The sequence below is a fragment of the Zophobas morio genome, unplaced genomic scaffold (assembly GCF_036711695.1).
Source record: "Zophobas morio isolate AGI-343-1 ecotype UQ-CSIRO unplaced genomic scaffold, CSIRO_AGI_Zmor_V1 ptg000002l, whole genome shotgun sequence".
Lineage (NCBI taxonomy): Eukaryota > Metazoa > Arthropoda > Insecta > Coleoptera > Tenebrionidae > Zophobas > Zophobas morio.
In genome coordinates, this window is record NW_026972107.1 from 16,913,618 (window position 1) to 16,940,021 (window position 26,404).

Sequence of the window (26,404 nt, forward strand, 5' to 3'; positions counted from 1 at the left end):
TTCGTCTTGGAATATAGACGACCGTTCAAGCTTAATTTATCCGAACAAATTGGCACCGCTTTTATTAACTTGCCTTTACATCAACGAACCAATTTTTGCAAAATTAAACCCCAAAAGTAGCAAATTGCGCTGCCTGTAAATCTGGCAGTTTTTCCAAGTGTCTTTGTTAGGAATTGAAATGAACACCTTGTAAATTTGAATTTTCTTGGGGATTTATGCCCTGGAGGCAGCGTAATTGCAACTGTGTTCTGTAGTACGCAAACTTATCCAATATAGTCGAAACTCAGCTTCCTGCCTATATAACTGGAGGCGTTCTTTTCCGGCGCTCTAGATTGATTTTTTCTTGAGAAGTTGGGCAGTGTATGTCGTCATGTTTGGAAGACAAGAGATAGTTTAAGAAGCGATGGGTGCGTGCAAAGCGCAAGTAATCCGGGGTTACAAAGTCATTCAACTTTTTAGTGCCGGGCCAGTTGGCAGCGAGGGATGATTACAACAACTCCACCCCCACTATCTCACACCCTCCTCGCCGAGATTACAGGCCTTTATCCCGCAGCACCCGGCCGTTACACCATACGTTACTCTGCTTATTATATGATAGAGATATATGGCATCCGCATGATTGGGGTACTGTTTGCGCGATTCCACTTCAGATGAAAGAAAACCTAGTCTGAGCACCAAATTAGAGGCGTAATAGCGAGCTGGAGGCAGTAGCGGAGCTAAGGGGGACGCGAACACCGTTTCTTCTGAACGGAAATCATTCGCAATAATAACTAATAAAATGTCTAGTTTTTAGCTTTTTTTATACTAGCTTCTTATTTTAATTTATAGGTATTAAACCATTTTATGGCACGACGGTAAAGCAACTAGATGGACTAGGAAGGCGCGAAAGCTTTTGAAAGATATTGCCAAGAGGAAAATTATTACAGAATTTTATAGTAATTTTTACTTACAGTAGTAATATATATATCAAAAATAGACATCTGTTGGGGTAAAGTTAATAACAACTGTTCCTCACACCTTTATTTAAGTTTTATTATGTACTTACAAGCATTAATGTTTGCTCATTTTTAGAAATTTAATGATAACGATTTGGTCTTTACTGTACAGTACAGATGCTACCAATAATTAGCTTAATTGCTTGTTTCTTTACTTACTATTTCAAATTTTCCAAAGCTTTAATTATGGGTAGTCGTAACGCTCGAAACCTGACGTTTGGTTTAAGGCGAATTGAAAATTACGCAAAGAAGTCACGTTCATTGACACCAGAATGTTTTACTCTATTTCAACGTTTTCATTCTTCATTAGAATTTACGTTGGCGTTTATAAGAGAGACGTTGCCAGAAATTTGTAAGAATTCATCAGCGGTTGGATTATTTTTCAAAAAATGAATATATTTAAAGAATCCAGTTTCGAATTTGGACTATCGAGTATCGTTTGTTATCTTTGAAGTAACCCACTGCATAAATTAACGCAAAATGACAGGTTTACTAAAAATTTTACTCATTGGTGCGAAAAATAAGATCATTGTAAAATAATAATTTTTGACCACCTCAGTGGTTAAGACAGACATTTATTAGATGAGGTGTGTTCGTAATATACAAGTGCTCTTCACTTTCCATAAGAATCAATATTCTGAATTAAAGATTTCTGAAATTCAAATGAAACAAAATTTCTCATTTTTAATAACCGAGGGTAAGCCGGCTATCGCTAATAAGGTCAGTTTGGCAAACTTAATTTCGTGTTGTCGGGATATTTTATACGCTGGCGATTTTATTAGACAGATAATTACCGACTCCCACCAACAAGTTATGACGTCATCTCAAAAATTCCTAAAATAAATCTTATTTCAATTTTGTAAAATAACATATTTTTATATATGTACCTACTTGTGTTTTATTAATCCGTCCTTATATTTACTTTCCAAGCGTAAGCTAAGAAAATATTGTAATCAAGTCCATCGGGCGACTCGCTACTTTTATGCTTTCTCAACGTTTCATAACCCCTAAAATACGAAAACATGGGTTTAATATTCCAAAGTACCGGACCGATTGTTGACAAATTTTATATACGATGACATCATCTCCAAAATTTACAATAGTAAATATTGTTTAAATTTTATAAAATAGCATACTTCTCCACTTGTAGCTCATAAATCATTTTAATTATTAAAATTAATTAAATTAAAATTTTATAACATTTTATAATTTAACTTTTAAATTGCAAAACCGAATACCCTGAAACGTTACGAACGTTTTAAAATTATCAGAAACAAATTGTTAATCAAATTTATCCGTTTACGACCCCCTTAAAAACTGATGACGTCATCTGAAAATTTTGCCAAATAAATCTTATCTAAAATATGCAAAAAGTGATAAGTCTATACTCGTGATTTATCACTTCATTCATATTTTTTAGAATTGTTTATATAAGTGACTCAAAAACAATTAATAAGTGAGCTATTTTATTCATCAAATCAGAAACTGCAAAAACCGAGGCCTTTGAAATCTTGTAGATGTTTTCAAGTTATCGTGAACATGGTAAATTTGTAATTGAAACATATCTCTTTATCCCCTCCAACAAATTGACGACGTCATCCCAAAATTAATTTTGCCTAGTAAATTCTATTAAAGATGTGCAAAATATGATAAGTCTATTCACGTGATTTAGAGTCTATACGAGTGATTTATCTTTTGATTCATATTTTTTAGAATTGCTTGTGCAGGGTGACTCAACAAAATTTACGAATGATTCAATTTATTTTATTGATTAAACCAGGAACGGCCCACTCTATTTTCCCGAAAATTTGTTAATGCAATACTGTTATTATTGGTATTACACTGCAAAAATGTTGATGACGTCATCACGACATTTTGTAAAGGAAAAATCATTAGAAACATACGCTTAGCATGTTTTTTTACATTCACTTTAACAATACTTACATACCTTTCGTCGTTTTCAAAACTCTTGGTGGTTGCGTATGAAAATTTTGTTATTCACAATCAGTCAGTAACATCTTTTCTGAGTTCTGAAAGGTTAGAAAGTCAGCGATTCCACGATACATTCTTCGGTGAGTCGGAAAAGCGTTAAAGCGGTGAGTAATGAATGATGCGTAAGCGGTCAGAAATGACCCACTTTCTGCGCCACTGTCACTGTCAAATTGTGAAATGAAAGTCATAGTTATGTTGACAACTGAATGACATAATTGACATATGCCGTCGTTAAAAGTTTTGTGCGACATTCTGTGACTGATGCTTCATTTTTCTGCAGATTCCCGCAACTCTGGAGGAGTAAATTCTCTTTCACCTTTTATCTGTTAACAAACTGAGAAAGTGCAAATTTGGTTACAAATTTGTTGTGATTTTTATTAACCAATTTAACCAAATGTCAATCGTCCAGCGCGTACTAAGTGTTAATATTTTACTGAAATAAACCGCACGTATTATTATGGAGGCAGGTTATTGATTATTGTATTGTTGCTTGTATTATTAAATGATTGTGAATAAAATAGTATACAAACCTCGGCAAAAGTATCATTCCTGTCGAGAATAGTTCTCTCGACAGGAATGACATACAATCTGTCTCGGTATGTAATATACTATTTTGGGCTAGGAAGCGAAGACTTAAAATGATTTATTCTGTTGAACAGGACACTTTCATTGTTATGCCTTGTTATCTCAATGGGACTTCGTAAACGAAGAGGTTGTGTATTTTGTAATCGCTTGTAAGCAAAAATATCTGGCCAAATACCGTGATTTGATAATTCAAGAAACATGATTGGAGACTCAATAGCGATGTAATCAAGAGATTTATTCGAAATGACAGTGTCAACAAAGAGAAATCTCATGGAAGATCTCCAGTATCTGAGGAAGTTCATGATTTGAGACGACTTGTCAAGATTTCCTCAGCAGTCAGGAGTTCCTGTTGCAACATGAAATTGAACAATGGGCATTGACAAAAGGGTTATAGAATGTATATGAAATTAAAAAAAAAGTGAAAATTTTCAAGTTGAACAAAATGGTGAACAGTTTCAACATTTACTGTGATGTTTAAGAGCAATAAATTTGTTTCTTTTTATTATAACGATTTAGTTTTATTTTTTAAAAAGATATGAAGCATTTAGGCAATCAATTGTACAGATGCGTGTGGTGATCGTCTTACGTTTTTTTTCTTTGAGTGTCCTGATACAAGGAATAAGATGGCAACTCAGGTCCAGATTTCAACTTCGATTTTTCGCGGGGAAGTCATTTTTTTTTCTAATATTTGAAAATAAGCGTGGATCATACATTTACAGATTCTTGACCCTGGAGTTATTTATGATACAATAGAACTATGTTCATACACATTACAGGAAGTAAACATTTTCATGAAAATGCCTGTGGCACCGGTAAAAAATATTTTTTTATGCGTTTATTAATGGAATTCTCGAAGTAGCTCTTAATGAAATTCTATATTTTAATAAGCTTAGGTTTTTCTTTCAGTATGCTGATACAGGAAACAAAATGCCTATCTAAATATAGTACAAATAAGTTAGATAAAAAACCAGTTTCGCATCAATTCGAAGAAATTCTATTTTGTGCACAAAAGTGAATTATTCTCTATTATTTGAAAATGTACAAAGGAAATAAGTCGAATTTCTTGATTCTGAGAACATTCCGATACAACAGGGCTCCTTACTAATCGACTTATATAATTTAAACTATTTTCGATAAAAATGGTGGAGGCGCCGGGAAAATGTTTTATTTTTTTTTTATTGCTGGAATTTCGTAAATATACTCGTATCTTACATGAAACGACATAATGTGATGAAATTATTATTTCCTTTGATAACCTTAATACAGGTTAACAACATATATTCTTTTTTTACTTCAAATATTTCGAGTAGTATTTAACATAAAATCATACTCCTCTATATCGAGATAGATTAGATTGTACGAGTTTAAACCCAAATAACGTCCTCCATGAGAAACGATTTGTGTAATTTGAATTTTGGTCATAAAACCTCGTTTTTTTTATTTCATGAAATGTGGGAAAAAGAAATACGGATGATTTTAAATAATTGTTCTCAGAAACTTGATTTGTTTCATTTTACTTTCATTTTTTTTAAGATTAACTTTAAATCATTTAAGTGCTCACATCTTGTGAGCAGATAACTCGCATTTCCGGAAAAGGTTTCTGTTAAAAAAGGGGGGATATGCACACAATAATTTTATTTTTTATCCAAGAAATTTAAATTCAGAAATGTAGCCCATACATATATGATAAGCTAAAGTACAACGTGGTGACACTTCGAATTTTGAAGCTTTTAGATATCGAAAACTTGGGAGAATGTTTTCTTTCTATGTCCTACATTTCTGTAAGATGTAGGTACGCCACTGGCGGGAGCTAAGTTTTTACGACTTCTCTTCGAATAATAGTCTTGTAAAAGGGCAAATTTCAAGTGTCAATATCCGGCAAATTTGAAATTTCATCCAGATGAAATAAGGGGCAAATTTTTATTAAAATCAGTGGAGGCTATTATAATATTTATTGGATTTCACCCTTGATTCATTGAGTTTACAATAACCTGAATAATTTATTTCAATATTTCCTTACGGCGAAGCTATTCGTCCCGATTGGACTCCTCGAAATGCAATAGACGCTCGGAAGATATTATCTCTGTCGTAATATCCTTCAAGTCTCGAAAACGTCCCATAAGGATTGATGATAAGTGAATAGGTGATCGCACCAAAGTTAAAGTAGTTGGGAATTCCGTCTTGAGTCGCCACCTAGACGTGACGGTGCCACATTTGACTTCGACAATGTTCTTATGCACGTCACGTCCAGCGTCACGCCGGGTCAACGTTGAAAGAGGCTCAAGGATGCCTCAATTTGTACGCAGTGCAATTCACCCCTCTCTTCCTGTTCACCTTAAATGTAATATTTCCGAGGATCTCCTGGCAAATTGAATATTATATATCTTGATATTCTGACACGACTGGAAATTTAACGACGTTCGATGGCTTTGTACAAGAATGTTTACTGCACCTGTCACATCACATGCCGCACTCATTTCTTTTAACACGTTCTGAACACTACACAGGATGCAATCGCAGTGCTCGTTCGTTCGATGATGCAGAGTCAAATGACTCCACAAATTCTCAATTTATAGCTTGTACTAGCAATTGGAGCATAACAGTATTACGCGTGTGGACCGCTGAAGCGTAACAACATTATGCATATAGATGCTTGAGGCATAGCAATGTCTTATGCATGTGAACAGTGATCCCAGTGCATTATTTCGTTATCGATAGAATCCACTTGATCACGTAGTTCGCTTGTTACAGCAGTGGAATAATACCGTCGCAACATCAGGCTTGGCACAAAATGCCAACGCGTTTTTCTAACAAGATTACCATCGTTTTATCATCATATATTGTTAGTCTTACAAAGGTCTTACTTTTTCGAAATTCCTGATGATGCTAAAAACGCTTCGGCATTTTGGGTCTAGCTCGTTGTTTTCACTGTATTTAATTGACGTAAATAACATCAGTAGTATCCAGTGGATTATAAACGGTAAACAAAAAAACATACATTAGAATAGTTCTAAGATAGGGATACATTTTATAAAAGTATTGATATCTTTGAAACAATAACAAATACTAAAGTATGAAGAATATCTACAACAAAGTAAGATACACCAAAGAAGGAACAAATTTTATACAGGTTCCGAACCAAATAAAAATTGTTTCTGAATCAAAGGAATTGGACGAATTTCAACTGAATTTTGTTCAAATTTTCTGCGTCAAATTTATACCTTAGGGATCAAATAACACTACCATAGTCCTCTAGCAACGACCTACCAAAGGCTACTAATAAAACTGTTAAGACTCTAGTACTGGAGACCGTAATTCTTTTAATATTTACATTCTATGTACCTAGTTGTCTTTAGAAAATTTTGTAAACAGCTTTAAATCATCTACAGGGCTTCTATAAATGATTATAGGTCGAAGTAGGTCATGGAAGCATGCCGTCTATCACTTTATGGGGATTTTACTAAATTTCGAATGACTCAGGACAAATAACACACGCATCTGTATAATTGGTTGCCTCAATTTTTATAGCTTATTAAAAAATAAAATTAATTTAAGTCTACGAATGTCCCATTGCGATAAAAAGACATAATAATGAGTGTCTTGTTGAACAGAATAAACCATTTTCACGGTCTTCGCTTCCTAGCACAAAAACAAAATTGTAGTACGCAAGCACCAAGAGTTTTGAAAACGACGGGTTTCTTTTTTTGAGCTTGAATCAACGAGAATTACTGTAATTCACACTTGAGAACAACAAACCCAATGACTTTTAAACTTTAAACCTACAGGCTACAATTGACATTAATGACAAGAGACAATGAGGCATATATTGAGCGCAGCGGGAATTTTAAATCCATGGCCAACCACGCCCGTAGAATTTATGAAATTTATGAAAACCGTGAAACAATAGCAGCCCAAGGTGTAAGCCCTGAGGCACCTCCGAAGTTAATATGGCCAATTTAATAACTGTAGCCATGACAGTAGTGTCCCAAGATTTCGAGAATTTCTGAACTTGTGAAAAAACAATTCAATACAAACAGTTAAGTCACTGTATTTGGTACTGGTTTTTATCAATATGTTGTGGAACATCTTGACCTCACTATGATTAAAATGTCTTAGTAAGCAAAGACTAGCTATAATATCACAGAGACAAAAACAACTTTGTTAGTGCTGAAAGCTTACTTGTAGCCAACTCTTGGTTAAAACCATCAAGCTACCAAATTGAAAGAAAAACGAAGACAGTGAGTGTTTCCTTGTGCAAAAAGGCTTCTATTGAATGTTAATGTTATAATGTAACTAAGGACAATAAAACTGTTACTTTGTGCCAAAAGCGTTTATACCTAGAATATAACCGCGTGCGAACGAAGGGTCCTTATTGATAAATTTCAACAAACTTTCAAAAATGACGATACGTAAACAATTCTTTCGGAACATGCAGTAAAATTTATATCCTGTTATTTTACCAAGGTTGTAAAGTTAGCCAAAAATCGTAAATTAGATACGTTGATGTTTTTAATGGGTTTGGTATTTTGAATTGGTTGCCATTTTAGTAATTTTACGTGATTCTGAGTTAAGGATTATTAGTTCTTAGTTCCCGAACGTAAGCTGAGGAAGTATTGTAATTGACCTCTAGTGTACCAAAAAATAGATCTTTTCGTTTCCGTCTGTCTGTCTGCCGTCTGCGGGCTGTCCACGTCTTTGTCGATTTTTATTAGATACAATATAATCTACGAAACTATTGACCGATTGTTTTCAAATTTTGTATGTATATTAGCAATATTGGGTAGATGGTCAGTCAAATGCTAACCAAATTTGTGTGATCGTTGCCCCCAACAATGATGTGTAATTCCATGTGGTTTATGAATCCGTATGAAGTTTTTACCATAGGTATATAAATTTTTGGAAAAAAAAGTCAAAATGTATAACATTTTACAATTTAACTTTGAAATTGGAAAACCGAATGCTCTGAAATCTTATAACTTTAAGGTTATAGGAAGCACGGATCGTTAATCAAAATTTATCCGTTCACCCCCACCCTATCCATGACGTCTTCTTACAAATTTTCCGAATAAATCTCATTTAAATTAATTTTATAAAATAACATATTCCTGCTTGTGTTATTTATGAATCCATCTTGAGTTCTTATCGTAGACTTCCAAATTTTTAGGAAAAAAATCAAAATTGTGTGACAACATTTTGCTATTTAACTTTGAAACCGCAAAACCCAATGCTCTAAAATCTTGCAAACGCCTTATTGTTATCGTAAGCATGGTAAATCGTTAACTAAAACTTGTTTACTCCCTCCCAAAAAAAATTTGATGACGTCACCTCAAAATTTTACCGAATACATTTAACACAGTTTGCATTCATATTTTTTAGAATTGCTTATTCATGGTGATTCAAAAATATTAATGAATGCAAAAATTTTGATGACGTCATCAATAATTTTTATATGGAAAAACTCACTAGAAATATATTCATAGGATGCGTCTTTACCTGCACTTTAATAATTCACGTATTAATTTTAGTTCATAAGGGTCATCATAAAAAAATAAAATTCTCAAAGATATTTTTTTTTTAATTTTTCGAAGTTGTATTTGTTCCATTGTACTTTAGGGGCGATGAAAGTTCTGTCGAAATAACCTTCGACCAATTTTTTATTCCTTGGGAGTAAGCGCTAAAGTAAAAAAAAAAGTATTGTTGAGGGTCCATCCGACGAATGTCTACTTTGATGTTTTCTCGACGCTTCATGACTTCTAGAGTACGTAAAAGTAGATCTCGCGTTTTCGTTTACAGAACAGATTGTTGTGCAATTTTATTAGTATATACAGTATGTCCCCGGATTGAGTTCACAAGAGGAAAAAAAACTGTATTTTCTCTTTTACAAAAAAATGACATTGGAATAACATTTTTTGCTTAATTCAAACGAATAAATCTGCAATTAAATTTTTAATATTATCAGGCTGTGTCCTTAAAATCGAAAAAAACTAAAAGTAACGAAGAACTTAGAAATATGAAAAAATTAATTTTAAGAATACAGACCCTGAATATTGAAGTCTTATTTGCAGATTTATTCGTTATGAATTAAGCAAAAAATGTTATTCGTATGTAATTTTTTTGTAAAATAGAAAATACAGTTTTTTTTCCTCTTGTCCTTAATCCGGGGACATACTGTATATATTAGTAGTATAGCGTTGATGATTAAATTATAACCAAATTTTGCCTAACCATCCCTACCAACAATTTGATGATTTCAACTCAAAATTTTGCGCAATATAACCCATATAACTTTGATAAAATAGTGTACTCTTGAACTTGTGGTTTATGAATTTGTTTTGATTTTGTTTGTTATTATTATAATCTTTATTATTCAATATTTTTAGCTCTACATCTGGCGGGGTTCGATCTCCGATATATCCAGTTTTTTTCTTTTCTTGCACTGTGACTAGTTACTTGTACTTTAGAAGTCCACATATATTTCTACTTTAATTATAACTGTCCTGGATTCTGAGTGTAGCCAACGGGCACTTAGGCTTCGCCTTTATGCCCATTGTGCTCCCCTTTGTTTGTCAGGATGTCTTCCTATCCTATTTGTAAAGCCACAATATATTATTATAATAATTCTAAGGGTTATTTAATTTTATAATTTTTCAAAAAAGCTGAATTCATTGAATTACAATTTTTTTTTTGTATTAAGAAATCTTATTTTGCCTTTCTAATTACAGCATGGCTAAAAATTTTAAGCAAGGTATTAAACAGATAGGAACAATCATAAATTGTAACCGTCGGCCTTCTCCGCTTGCTGTTCTGAGGTTATGGTTTCTTGGAAAAATGCGTTGTGTCAATTCTACAGCAGAGGAGCAGTTGACAATCCACTGTTTTCTTTGCTATTTCAATGTGCATGGCTGTTGTGACTTACACTTTATTAAAAAAAAAAAATGCAAATAGTTTCCCTACACAGATATTTTCTTTTTTCACTTGTAGGAGTTGAGTTACCATAGAAAAAATGAAATTTTATGAATTGCCGAAAAAGTTGGGTACACTGTAGGACTGTACTTCAGAGACGATGAAAGTTATTTTGTTATTGTTAGTTCCCTTTATATAACTATACAAGTTCAGCAAACTGACCTTAATCGATCTTGAAGTATACTAATTTTTCAAATTAAACATTTTTCAAAATTTTGGAAAGTTACTCCAACAGTATGAAGAAACACTAGCGGTCATTTGATTCTTGTCTTTCATTCTTATTCAAGAACTGCTAGATATTTTAAACAAAGAAGACAAGAACGAGGAACTTTTTCTTTCGAGACAATCTGATGTCTAACAATAACAATAAATTATAATTCGATGTATTCAGGACTGATACGAAATATCTAATACATTTCACTGCACTAATGCTGACTTCTGCCTTCATCCTTAATGGAAGTTGATAAATCTCAACCTTTTTTCTTTTTTTTTTAACCAACAAATTCCTTGCTGATCCTCTAGCCAGACGTCCAGCGATGTGTAATGGTTTCCATGTCTGTATAGTAAAGTAAAAAGATTTGTCCGTTCATTCATCAAGGAGTTCGAAAACGTTTTAAAGAACTGAGCCTACAAAACTTTGTCGGTAATTCGATGGATAAATTGGGCCAAAGGAAGTCTAGATGATTTATGAAATCAGCTTCAAAGTTTGTCACTAAAAATAAATTGGACAAAACATGGTCAATATTTAAAGTCAAGTGTTTTTAAAATAATTACAGATTTAAATTAATATTGTTTGAAATGACAACTGTCAGTTTCTATAAGTTTGTGAATTTAGTAACTTTAGTGTATATATCTCATGGTAGGATATTTTGTATAATTGGACAAAATTATTGATTGTGAAGGAGGCTTTTAGAGAAATAATTTGCGTATGTGTGTGTATGCAAGGGGATTTGCAAGAATTATTGTTGGCCATAATTGTGTTTGTGTAAGTTTTCCCAAAGCTCTAAATTTAGGACCGCACGTCTTAAGCATCATCATTTACTGCCAAACAGTGTATAACTGCGACATTGCATAATGTACATATTTTGGATACATAAGGGAGTCAAGTGAAGCATGACACTCATAAAAACTATAAATAATTAGTGCGAAATTAAAAGTTTTATTTTCGACTAGTTACAGTTGTAGGTATTAATATGAACTCATTAAACATTTATCATACTTTCGTCGTTTGAAAAAAAGTCCCTATAAATGTTATTTTATTTTTTAGACAAGAGAATTTGGTAAATAAAAATAAATCACCTGGAAACTAGGGTGGGATACAAACAGATTAGTAATTTTTTATATGTAATTTGAAGAATTTGCCTGAATGTTTGTAATTTGTGTGTAACAACCGTTTAGCAAAAACCACAACAAACGTAGCAAAATCCAATGCGTTTTATCAGATTAAACTATAGATCAAAGCTCGTTAGGTGCCTGTTCGTGGTTAAATGTTAGCGTCGATATTGGTTTGCCTATGATTCTTGTTTCCAGTATCCCTTCAAAAATAGAAAGTTGTCAGTTGTTCTGATGAAAGAATGCTGTTGATACGGGTTTTGTTAGGATTCCAGATTTTAATACGCGCAACACGGGGCACAAACATATGATTATAAGTTGTACATTTTTTTTATTATTAAACTGTTTCGAAATAACGTAGAAAGATATATTAACTTGTGGAACAAAGAATAGACATCCTACATGTAACAAAACTCGTGTGTGGAACGTTTTATAAATATGAACATGTCATTGTTGAATTTTATTGCCGCTTTCCGTAATAATTATAGCAGTGTTCATATCTAGTAAATACGAATTCAAGTTAATTGCCACAAAAGAATTTCATTTGGTGATGGACACAATAAAATGCTCATTTCGGGGCTTTGATATATACCTGTGAGGCGATTTTTTTTACACAAAAATAAAAATTTGTCGAAGTTTATTTCAACAGAACTTCCCGCGGAAGTCCAACAAATCCCGCTTCTTGGAAAAATTGGAAACCAAATTTTATCATCGTTTTACCATCTAAATGATATTCCTTAATACACATAAAAATTTGACAAGAATCGGTGCAGTAGTTTCGAAGATTACGTGTCTAAGAAAAATCGACGCAGACACCAGACAGACAGACAGACAGACAGACAGACAGATGGAAACGGGAAACTATACTTTTTTCCCACTCTAGGGGTCATGAAACGTCGAAAAACTTGGTTCGATGAACTCGACTACTATACTTCCTTAGCTTACTTACGCTCAGGAGATAATAAAACTAAGATTGAACTTCATTTGAGTTTTGTTGTTAAATTTATCGTATAAAATATTCGTTTTTTTTCTTAGGTATTTTTAGTCTCTTGTTATCACAATTTTATGTTACTAGTAAGTGTCATAAGTTAAAGTAAAATTTCCTCTTAATTAGTTTATGTAGAAGTTTTCTCTTTCACACTGCAGATATACCAAGCAGGTTCTCAACTAAAAACTGATTTTAAGAAGTAAACGTTGAGTAAGTCAGAAGCAACATTATTATAATGAATGTTTATTTTATGCATTTGGCAGTGATATCAGCAAATATGTCGGAAAAACAATCTACATCCAACAATGATTGAATAGTTGAAACGTGTATTCTGAACTCCATTTGCTAAAAATAACGGCATAGATTGTAGTGTACAACATGAATTGTTTTGCAAATTACATTTTTGTGTCAACGTAAAACAGGTATCCTCCAGGGGTTTGCACACAAGAACACCATTACGTTGCATGTTTCGTACAGCAATTAGTAAGTTCTGCATTGTATTTTGCTTACTTTATTTTTATTGATTCATATATACACCAGTTTTCATTGGCTATTTTTGGTGTATGTAATTAGACAGTCGCTTCAATGTCATATATCATGGAATAAGAAATACAACCATTAGAGTAGGTGAATTGGGGGAAGGTAAGAATCAAGTAATAAAGTAAAACCTATAATCTAGTCTTTTTCACAGATCGTACGTACATTGATTTTTATTTGTAGAGCGTAAATAATCAAGTCTATCGGGCGAGTTGCCAGTTTCCATGCTTTCTGGACGTTTCATGACCCCTAGAGTATGAAAAAAGTGATCTCTCGTTTCCGTTTGTCTGGCGCCTGTGTTGATTTTTATTAGGCACGTAATCTCTGAAACTACTGGACCAATTGTTGTCAATTTTTGTATGTGTATTGAGAATATGATATGGATGGCCAAAGGTTAACTAAAATTCAGCTAATCATCCCTACCAACAACTTGATGACGGCATCTCAAAGAATTTTATCTTACAACGATTTAAATGTTATTCACCAACACACTGCTTTACTTGCAATGTACGAAACCGCTTTGAGTTTTTTCCCCAAACTAGAGAAAATTTAGACAATTTTGGCAAAATTGTTATTAGTGCTGCGGGGGTGTTAGTTATGCCGCTAGTTTTTCACATAAACGGAAATCGCAAAATCAAATTTTGTACATTGTTAAGAAAAGGGGATTTGTCCGATTATTCTACAAGGGCGAGGGAACTTCCGTCGAATATTTTATAAAATAGCATTTCTTTAAGTAGTTTGATCACCGTTGACTTGATCACCAGTCTGAAGTGAAATTGTATGTAGTTTTTCAGTAGATATAGAAAAGAGACAATAAATAATTAGGTGGTGAAGCATGCTTAAGTGATGTTTAGTTTGCGGATAAACCTTGTATGAAGAAAGACCATAAACAAGTATAATAATTATTACGTTTTTATTTTGTGAGTTAACTTCGTTTTAGTCGAGGAACGAGCAAATGGATTTTTTATTCAAATTCATTCTAAAGCGTCACCAAAATATGAAATACTAAATTGAAGATTTACGCTTCGCGCACCTCCACAAAAATTGTGTATAAATATATCGAGTGACGATGCAGAGGGCGGTGTGTGCAGCTTGTTAGGAATTTTATCCGTTCGCCTTATCGAAAATATGTCTTGATACAAAATGGGGCAGTCTTAGGGTTGTGTATCGCCAGGGGAATCGGTATTTGATCGTCAATAGACTCGAACTACGATACATCACCTCCCTCGGTGACAATCCTCGCCTCTATCCCCGTCTATCAGATCCCAATTTAGCCGAATCCCCAAGCAATCAACAGATGACACTGGTTGCCTTCGGGAATTACATAACATCTTTTTATTAATCGATTTTGTTTGGATTACAGCCCTGGGAATCGTCTTGTATTGTTAGATATTATCTGGAAATCGCATTTTCTTTATGAAAGGGAAGAACCGCCGAGAGTGAAAAGAGCGCCTGAATAATTGGAATAATTCAGCGTGGTGATGTAGAAATGAGCAGTGGCGTGTTCAAGTAGTGCATCAGGGGAGCAATGTTTCACATAATCAAAAAGACCGTCCGTTTATTTGGCATTAAATTGAATGCGCTCATGTATTTATAAGGACCCAAAACGAAATTCCCGGCCCGAGTTATAAATATAAATGACACAGCAGTCCCACAGAGCTCTGCAAGGGATCATTTGCAAAACAAATTAAAGAGTTAACATGATGCAGCACTTTACGGATTAAGGCTGTCCAGTAATGGAGCTGAAACCTGTGATGTCAGCACTGCCGCCGTCATCTTTAATCAGTTTGTTTTCTGCTCCGGTTGGACGGTTTCCCTTACTTTAATAACGGCTGAGGCAGTATCGGTTTTTCTCCTCTTTACAAATATGAAGACGTCTCGTCGCATATTTTTCATAGACAATCCTTGAATTTTTTATTCATATTTTTCTTTCAACTCCGCAAAATATTTTTCTGCGGTGGCAACATCTCGACTTCATTGCACAGACACAAACAACTCGACGATAAATCCCCTCTGGCTTGAATGGCCTTTTAATAATTTCTAATAGCGCCCTGTAATAAATCATCGGGGTATTTCAGCCGTTTCAGGAAGTGCGCCTGTGGTTACTATTGTTTAATACTCTTTGACGTATGATTCAGTTATGTCCTGTGAGTCAGGACTATGACAAACTCGACTGGTATGAAGGGTGACCTCCCTTGCATAGGGGTCGCATCAGATAAGTTTACTAGAACGAACATGAAGTTAAATGTGACAGTCCGATTAAAACGCCCTATGGCATTTTAATATTGTATTTCGCCTGCTCGACTGCGGACCGTAGCACCGCGTTGCTCCCGCAAGATAACTCTTTACCTTTTTGTTTCCACATTAAAGCAACTTGTTCGATTAACAGTAGTTTTCCGATTGCTCATGAACAAAGCAAATGGCAGCGAATGCCCTAGATTGCCACTACCGATTTACGTATTGCGGGGTATTTGTCTCAAAACTTTATGGAAATTGAGGCTAAGTCGAGGTAAATTGTAGGGTGGAACCTTAAAAGTCAAGTGAACAAAGCAGTGCATTCGCCGAAATCATTTATACAGATGTATGCATCGAGAAACATATTGAATCGAAAGCTTTACATTTATCTTGAGCTGAATACGAAGTATGTGCTCACCCTCCATCAGTCTTCGTTCTGTTTTATTATCATTGGAAAGAGAAACAATGAATACAATAAGTTAGCCAATAAAATCTGCAGTCTCCCATAAAAAAGGATTTGTTTGAGTAAAGATTACTCCACACGTTCCTCACGTTTAAGAAGAGATTTTTGTGGAAAAATAGTCTTCGAGGATATAAATACTGCTGCTTAGACACGTCGCCTTTGTTTGTGCATCTATAGACCCGTTCGTCCGAAACATCAAGTTTTGCATTATTCAGTACAAACTGCATGTTTTATGTCCGGTTTGTTGTTTTAAATCTGTGCAAATTTAAGGTTTCTAATAACGAACTCGTTCCTTGTGAAATTTCGTACAACGAACGGTTTGCTTTATCCGCGTTTGCTTACTTTGTGTGCGGTGAGTGACTGTTTACCTTTTCAGCAGCATAAAGTTTAATTTTAAGTATTTTGTTAAATGTAGTCTTTTACGCCAGATTTTTCTCTTATTTCGCCATCAGAATTTCACTGTTATTGTCGTGATTTTGTATTTAGTGTGTGGCGGTAATTAGTGACTTATAAGGCTTTGTAAACTCAGAAAAATTATGTTAAAAGCAAACTTGTGAATTCTGTTTGTTACAGTAAGCCATGCTATGGAAAAATTCAAAGCGGATTCGTACACCACACATATAGGAGTATATTGTTGTATAACAGTTAAATCAAATAAATATAGAATACTTTAAAAACGTCATCAAATTGGTGGTGGGGATGATTATCAAAATTTTAATTAGCATTTCACCATCTACATGATATTTCTAATGTACATACAAAATTTGACAACAATCGGTCCAGCGCTTTCGTGTCTAATAAAAATGTATACAGACACCAGAGAGACAGATAGAGAGACTACGTTTTTCGTACTGTAAGGATCATGAAAGGTCGAAAAAATGTCAAAGTATCAATTCGTCAGATGGACTCGATGACTATACTTCCTTAGCTTAAGATAGGGAAAGTAAAAATGAAACTGAGTTAACCAGTAATAATTGTTGCTAAGCGAAAAATCTTTCAGTATATTCAAAAAAATGCAAATATGTATTACAAATTATCTACCGGATCACTTTTTTAACTCTGAACACGTGGAAATAAGTGTGGGCTTAAACCCGAAGTTCAGCTTTGGAAGTATACAGTCAATGTTACCTCAAACTACTTGATTAAAAAAAAATAAATGAAAAAAAAACACTAAATGCCAACTTGTTTGAATTATTATCGTGACATATTGTACAAAAATGTAAACAATACTGGAAGTGAAGAAAAAAATTGAAATTTCTTATACTTTTATGCATAAGAAGACCCAAATCTACCTTAATATCATTTCAACTATTATTAACCACCAACATTGTCTAGGAGTTTTTTGTTGCCAAAGATGTGCGATCAAAAAAACTGAAGTTGCGATGATTTTCATTCAAAACACGTTGTTTTTATTTATTTTCTTTTTAACATTTTTTCATGAGATTTCAAATTTGAAAGTGTTTTTTTTTTCTATTAACTTACCAGTGTAAAAACAAGCCCTAGACGACTTTTATTTGGTACCAACTTGATTCAACAGGTGATGGTTTTTTAATTTTTGAATCAACAGTACTTGAATTTTTTGTTCTACAAAATTTATTTAGTAAAAATAAAAAAAAGCATTTTTGAGTTGAGCACAATTTCAGTTTTTTTTTTTTTCAAATTTACTAATACTATTTTAGAACTAGTATCTATTTTTGTTGGAAAGACATTAAATTTCAAAAACTGCATCAAATACATATTATGCTTGTTTTTCTGCAAATTTGTAGCTCTAACGGATTATCGTCTTGTATCGAGAGAACAATAAAAATACGATCAAAGACCACCATGCATTTTTACTTCCCGAGCATAAGCTAAGAAAGTATAGTAATCGAGTCCATCTGACGAATTGCTACTTCCACATTTTCTCGATGTTACATGGTCCCCAGAGTACGAAAAATGTAATCGCTCGTTTCCGTCTGTCTGTCTGTCTGTTTGTCTATTTGTCTGATGTTTGTTTCCGTTTTAATTGGAGACGTAATCTCCGAAACTGCTGGACCGATTCTTGCCAAATTTTTTATATAATTTATTTATATATTAGGAATATCATGTCGATGGCAAAACACTAACCAAAATTTTTCTAATCATCCCCACCAACAACGTGATGATATCCCCCCAAAATTTTTCATAGTAGGTAGGGTTTAAATTTTATAGAATAACATACTGGTTGTTAAAAATAAACAGCTAAACAGATTTACGAATTTAACTCGTTGCTGTGGAAATAGATTTGCAATTTAACACCCTTTAAATTTAACAAGTTTTTACAGAATTACACCCCTAGACTCAACCTTTCTTTATAAACGCATTCATATTTTGGAGCAATTGTTAATTCGTTTCCTGTCTTGGTCCCTTCAGACGAAATATACACAAGTGTGTTTTCGAAACATAATGCGCTCGAATGCGAAGTGACAGGGTATGCGTAATTAAAGTATAATACATTAATGAATTCAGAAAACAAGCTCTACAAAAATCTGAAAAAGATCTATAGAGTATCATTAAAAAAAAGTTGAGGATCTTGGACAAAAACAAAAATATAGAACAATTTTTTAAGATTTGTCTTAGATATAACTGTTATGTTATCAGATTACCATGAGTTTGACAGACTGAATTGAAGATGTAAGGATCAAAGACAAACTTTGAAAAATCCATGGCTCGATGATCCTGTTTTTTATTGTTGCTTTGGTACGCACAACACTGCATGTACAATTTAAAAAAAATGTATTACTGTTCTTCATTCCATGTATTTTCAATGGGTAATGTTTTTTGAGCACTTTTTTTTTTGCACAGTACAAACAACCAGCTCGCTACATAATGAATGTGTTTAAAAATTGAATAATTACAGTATAAATGCCAGTAAATTAATTATTTATTGACATAAATAAATAGATAGTACAAATTCAAAACAAGAATTAATTTACTATAAATAATAAATTAGCAAAATATCAATTAAAACAATTATAACTCACATATCTAAATCATTAATAGTGGTCACCTATTTACACCGGGTATCTCAATTTATTTGTTTCATTTGAATATCTCAGTTATTATTACGATTAACTAATACAAATAAGTTTAAAACGGATACAGTATTAGTGTTACATTGTATTTTGTTTCTTCGGAAATGATATTACAGTGGAATAGACAAATTGGGACACCTGTTCATATAGGGTGTTTACTAATAATGCGACAAAAATCCACGTAGTTATTTCTTGGATTATTTTAACATTTATTTTGTCCTGACTGATATTCTGAAAGACATTAAAAAAAACAGGACACTTTTCAAGTTTATTTTGTCAACAAATTCTTGGGTGACTAGATCAGAAATTAAAAAAAAGAACACTCGGTATATAATAGTCTTACTTTGCTTTTAATTAACGTCCTTGATCTTTTAAGCCCACCGAAGCGACATGGTTTTCTATAATCCTCAAGTTTAAGAAAAATTTTTAATTAGTTTTCGTGTACCACCAGCGCAGAGAAAAATATTTTAGTGCTGGTGGCTATGTGAAGTTACAGCGCACCATTAGCAGAAGCTTAAACATCTATAAATAGAATAAATAAAGAGAAGTGGGATAGGGAGGTCGGTAAATATCTTAAAAGGAATGTAGAGATAGTTTTTTATACACTGTAATTCTCGGAAAATACCCTAGCGGTATGTTTTTAAGCGTTTAGAAAGTACTTTTAATGCACAACACCCCTATAGACAGAAGAGTAGAAAGCCATCAATCATACCTACTTATTCAGTAAGTACATACATTATGTAATCAGTTTTATAAACGCATCTTAGTCCCGAGTCTATTTAATCACGAGCGGGGCGGAGCGTTAATGAATACGAAAACAGCCGAACACACTGAAGACGTGACTAATGAGCCCGAACGCACCTTCGACTTTTGTTTAATGGGTCCAAAGACACGGATTATAACACTGTGATTAAACGTTTAAACATTTATATACGCTAAACAAGGTTTGAGATACGGGAATAGAAAAAGAAAAAATAATTCAACAACAATACGAAATTATTGAAAATAGTTGGGTTAAAGTGGTGTCAAAGCTCTGAATGGAATGCAGTGTGCTTTCTGCTACTTAAGATGTTACAGGTTGTTGTAATGATCCAAAGTAAAGAGTTTCGAAGGTGTGGTCACCTAAATACTAAGAGGCTTCTTGGTGTGTTTGTGTAATTAGAGCTCAAACGAATTGTTCTCTTCCACGTTGCTGCATGCTTGTTTGCGTTAAAGCATTTTGTGTGTTGAGATTATGAAATACGAAAAATCGGTACGAAACGGAACCGGGAAAAGTAATGATAATGAGGCTTATTTCAACCGGAAAAAATTAAGAATATAAACAAGAAAAGTGCTTCGGGAAATATACAATCGAAGCGATTGATCGCTACCAGAAGATTATATTGAGAATGTTTATTGTTACAAAGAATCTGAAGACGGACTCCGTTAACAAGCAGCTATTGTTTTTGTAATAACAGCTTGAACTTGCTATTCAGTATTATGTAGAGATGTTGTTGAACTGTGATATTATTCTGCAACTTATTTACATAAATGTCATGAAGTCAGTCCTACGATTTTCATGTTTCTACAATGGGCATTTTTTTTTCAATAACTAACTTTAAAATTCACTTAAATTTTGCTTTGAAGCTTACCATAAGTACTCGGGAATTTATTGTTTAGTGCATTTGATTTATTTTTTGTAAATGTTTATTTTACTTTATCTAGAGTATAGATGTATGATAATGTGTTATACGATGGTTTCGTGCACGCTATTAATTAAACATGATTTTTGGGCGGGATTTTGTCCCAGTTTGTAAATTCTATAGGATGCAAATCGCCTTCGAATTGAAGCTCGGAACGATAGGGACCGTGTAGAAGATTTCCAACAAGAAGATTAAAGGCAACTGGTCCCTTCTTTACGTAACTCTATTTTCAGCATGAATATATCCTACTCAATGCTTGATCTGTCTCGTAACCCCCGTTCCCTAAATAAATGTTTGCACTAATAACCATCACACGGGTATTTGTTTTATGTTATTCAAGGCATTTGCCATGAAACCGGGAATGGTAGTGTTCAAATAAATTTAACAGCATTAGTAATAAAAAAGTCTCGAGTTTTTTTTTAAGAAATAGATCGCACTGGGGCGGGAATTGCGCATTGGAGTGTGAATAAAGATAAAGAATAAATAAAGTCAAAATAAATGTAAAGCAAGAGACATGACGTTTTCACAAAGGAGATTTGATTTGGTTTCATTTACTTTCTTGGCGATATCTGCCACAAAAGCTCAGAGCTTCCACTTAAACTAGTTGTCGTTCAAAGACTTCCTTCTTTCTGTGATGTATACGCGATTTTTCTGAAAGTTCATTTAACAGAGTACGTTTCAACTTGTTGAAACAAGGCTTCATTTATTCAAGTGTTCTTGTCTATCTTGTTTAAATTTGAGTTAACAACGAGCGTACACGAACTAGATTTTTTGTGTAAATTATTACCGTCTTGACGAACCGGTACACCAGCTACATTTAAAAATTTACACAGTGTGATTGAAAAAGTACGCCCAGGACATCGTATTTACACTTTAACGAAGGTTTTAATAAATAACTCGACAGCACGTTTTGATTTTGTCCAGGTGCATTTGATGTCAAAAGAATTGGCTTAAAACTGTTTAATACTATAGAGCGACATCAAATGCTGCCGCTTAGTAAATTATGCATATGAGAGTGTGTTCTCCAACCTTTGCTTTTTCATTAATGTAAAAATGCCCCGGTTTGTTCGCAAAGCTTTTGACTTCAAAAATCGTCGTGTTCCAGCTTATTACACTCGTTTCTTAAAAAAATGTACCTACATTGGGAAGTGCAAACCGTACGTTTTTATAAAAAAAGCGACGCAAAGGAAAATCATAATACGTCTGAAAGTACATAACTGAAATGCGAAAATCTAATTTACCACATTCACCTACTCATATATTATTCGCGTAGATACAATACAATATTTTGAGTTCGAGCTCTGCTACTGAAGTGTTTTCACTCAATATAAATTCGACTCAAACGTAGTTAATGAATCTCCAGCAATCGTGTGGGAGTTAATGGAAGTTACCAATATTACGCTACAGCTTTGATAACTTCTATCGTTGGTCAACTACTTCATAGAACGCTTGGTTGATCATTTCAAACTATTGCTATTCACAACAGATATTTATCTCTTTCTATTAATATTTTGTGCAGTCGGGTTGACACATAAACCACATTATGTCAAATTCTGTTTTACATGGCTCAGCTTCAAAAAAGGTCTTCATAAACTATGTAAAGTAAAAATATTGATGAAATCCTTCGGTTTCAAGTTTATTAAATTTTTTTCTTTGTCATCAAGTTTTGGCTTACTTCCCTTATAAACTGGTCGTAAAATAATAATAATCATCAGTTCTGACATTTCACTATCTATTAGGTCTCGATGTATATATTCCTGTCAGTTTTATCATTATTCAGCAATTTCACATTTTGAATTAACCATCGTTGTTTTTCAACGTTACGTCAAAGCCACTTTATAATTAACAAAATCGACACATGAACATTTTATGACGGTTTTGATGTTTGAATTTATTATTCTGAACTGACCCAACTGGACAGTATTTAAAGCATATCGTCAATTTCGCTTAAAATTTTATTTAGCTAAAAGCATTTGTTTTAATTATCTTTGAAATGAATACACTATGATTTATCTAAATAAATCAAAAAGTGAGATAAATTTGATTATTATTATTATTAAAAAAATATATTAAAAATTTGACGAACAAGTTCGAGATCCATATGACATTTGCACAGGTAAAATTATTAATGAATTTTTACATCTTGTATGATTGTCGCTTAGAAGTATCAAAACCATTAATTTTGAAACAAATCTCTCTTTACTCCATTATGTCATAGTCATTTCCGATGGATTGGCTAAATATAAAATCGATAATGATGGTTTAATGTGACTTCATCAAGTGAGTCAAATTTAATCTTGGTAATTTAATAATAATAATCAAAGGGAATTTTGATTTTCCATTAAATCATATTGAATAAATAGTTAACGACTAATTACAATACATTTATAAATGTATTCTCTACTGTGGAAATGAAAAATAAACTTCGCGAATTCTCAGATATTCATTACGCAATTAATTCGCTGCTATTTTGTGTTTGTTGTTTTACTCTTACTGCAAAAAAGAAATTATAGTGGAATTTACAACATAAAGCAATGGCTTAAGATCTTTTGCTTTGACATTTAAATGAAATATGATTTAAATTTACAAAGCACCTAATTAACAATTTAGATTTAATTTCAGATTTTTCACAGAGTAATTCACACGAGATTTGTATCATTACATTAAATAATAGGGTGGATTAATAATTGCGTGTTAATGATTTTTGTACTTATTATTTATTAATATTACATGCATTCAACAAAATACCAAAAATTAGGTTATCTACACAGAAGGAACATACATTTACATTTCGATACGCACAAATAAAAAAAGTATCCAATTTTTTTGTAATGTGCTAGGAACACAATCAAAGAACCCCTATTTTTTAAAATTAAAATAGCGGGGGAGTATTAAAGGACAGTTAAGATTTTTACATATTTTCGGTTAGAATTTCTTGCGATGTTTTTGCAAAAATGTGGATGCCGAGGATAAAAACTCAGGCGAATTCATAAACCACAAGTACAAGAGTACGAGAACGAGCGCGATTCAACAAATTTTGGTTGTGTTTTACCATCTACATATAAAATTTGGCAACAGTCGGTCAAATAGTTTCGGGTAATATCTGTTTAATAAAAATAGACACACAGACAGACGACAGGCAGACCGAACAAAATCGGAGACCTACTTTTTATATTCTAGATATCATGAAACGTCATGAAAACATGAAAACAGTCTAATGCATCCTAGCTTACCTCCAGGAAATAAAAAGAATACAAGATTAAATTGAAATATTTATGTTCAACTTGATTATAACTCTATTCTAGTTGACTAATCAGGTGTTATTCTTTTAGGTGCACTCTCCTTGCACTTGGTGGAACTTCGTATACCAAGCCCAGTGGTAAGGAACCAGAATGCCCGCCTTGAGTGCCACTTCGACCTGGACGATGAGACCCTGTATTCCGTCAAGTGGTATAAGGACGGCAATGAGTTCTATCGTTACGTACCCCGTGACATGCCACCTGCTCAAGTCTTCCCTCTTCCGGGCGTCACGGTCGATGTAAGATCTTTACACATTGTATTACTTCTGGATCAATACCCTGCAATTTACGACGTGGACTTATTGTGTTCTCATTTTTCTTTTTATTTAAAAGCAGAGCCGGACTAGATTCCGAGATAACGTTGTTAGTATGACCATACAGCTCAAAATAGATATTTTTTCTGAATCAGTATGCACGGATGTTTAATATTTTTTTAAAAATATTAATGTCCCAATTTTTGAAATTTCCCAGGGGCAGTCAAAGAAGTTTCAAATATGTGTGTAAATATGGTCTAGTAGGTCGCATTGTATGAATATTGTTTGAACCGTGAAAATGTCAGAATCACAAATGAATGTTCAGTAACGGCTGTTGCATCCTAATTGTAAACGTATATCGTCGTGTAACTCTGGTCAGTCGACAAATAATGGCGTTTGACTCTGTACGGAGAATCGATCTGCATTTTTTTGCATTCAAAAACAGTGTTCACACCGTAGAAATAACTGTGTTGCTGGTGCAAAGAATCAAAGAAAATCAAGATTCAAAGTAGTACAACAAGGTGGCCATAAAAGTATTTTTCTCTGTACGAAATGGTGAATTTCCGTCTCATCCTATATATTGATATCCATGTAGCCATCGGTTATGGTTGTGTCGTTCAAAGCTGAACGCAATTTACAGGAATGGAAAATAAATAAATTCAGTTGCAAGACGCCACCTATCCGAAATTTACAAATTTATATGCATTGGCATTACATAAGTCAAAGACCAGATATCATATATCAATATTGGCAATCAAATCCTTTTTTTTGTTTTAGCTACTAGCCCGCACTAGAGGGCACAGTGTTGCTTGTAAAATACAATCAAAGACATGTGGTGGAAGTCAGCAATCAATCCCCCTCGTATCAAAATTTTTTAGGCAGAAATCCGACTCCGGCCCTGCACAAAGCATTTCAAGGAGGATTTCAGGCGAATAAAATCGCGCTGAATCAGTAATTGTCTTATTTCATGCTGTAGCGTGCTGGCCACTGTCAATACGCATACCCCTCTAAGCCCGTAAAGTTTGTATAAAGCACGGCCGATTTTTTATACAGAGAATTGATTTGTCAAAAACGTGTCCTTAATCTGAAAAAAGCATTTTTATTTGCTTGCCAGACGTGAACTACGCTCTAGGTGAAAATATGTTTTTGGTGTCGTTTTTGTGAATGCGTTTAACCTGTGTGTTTGTTTAGAATAAGTGGAGAGGGTTGAATTGGAAATTTTAATGATCATGTTTTTGAATATACACGTATCTTGTTTTACACTTTTTCCGTGGCGAAAATAAATCACACACGGTAATGTTCTCAGTATCAGGTTTCATTGTTAGTTTCATGTTACACCTGCAGCGTTTATCATACTCAGGTATCTGCAGTTCCGTCGCAAATAATAATCTTTGCTGCAGTACTTACGACTCAAGGTTTTGCAGTTGCTGGTATCAAAGTTTATAACAACATGGATAACAATGACTAGGTTTGATTTTATTGATTTTCGCTTTAATTAATTTGTGCTCAAGTTTTTAATTGTAATTGTAAATTCTTAATGTGAAACTGACAATGCAATGAAGTAGCGACGGTGGTAACATGTATGTTACTTAAATATTTAACATTTAAAGCCAAATGTATGCAATTATAAAATTTACAATAAATAAATGTTTAATGCATGGTCCATTGTCATTAAAAAATTATATAACACTTTTTGTTATCATTTTGTATTTATGTATTTAATTAGCATGGGAAGTACTTCCTGTTTTCCGATATTTTCCGACCCTATGATATGACATCTATTCATAAACATTAGTTTAAAAGATTCTTGGGGCAGGGACAAATAAAGTTCAGCTAACGATTTGATAATACCTACATATATATTTATGATTTATCGGCTGACAGATCTGCGTGGGTTTTTTTAAACCTGCGCTTACAGCTCGGTCACTATGACCAATAATAATCGACCCCGATTAATACGTAACAAACCATCAAACCTACTATACTTACGACTAATCCAAACAAAGATACATCGGAAAATTTAATA

The 26,404-nt window shown here is 33.4% G+C and overlaps 1 protein-coding gene across 1 annotated transcript in view; it reads left to right on the forward strand.

Annotated features, from left to right (window-relative positions):
- LOC135129166 (uncharacterized) overlaps positions 1-26,404 on the forward strand; it is a 301,564-nt gene that overhangs the window by 201,005 nt on the left and 74,155 nt on the right. Inside the window, exon 2 of the mRNA XM_064056277.1 lies at positions 24,158-24,363. Coding sequence (XP_063912347.1) covers positions 24,158-24,363 — 206 coding nt within the window. The remainder of the gene's footprint in view (positions 1-24,157; positions 24,364-26,404) is intronic.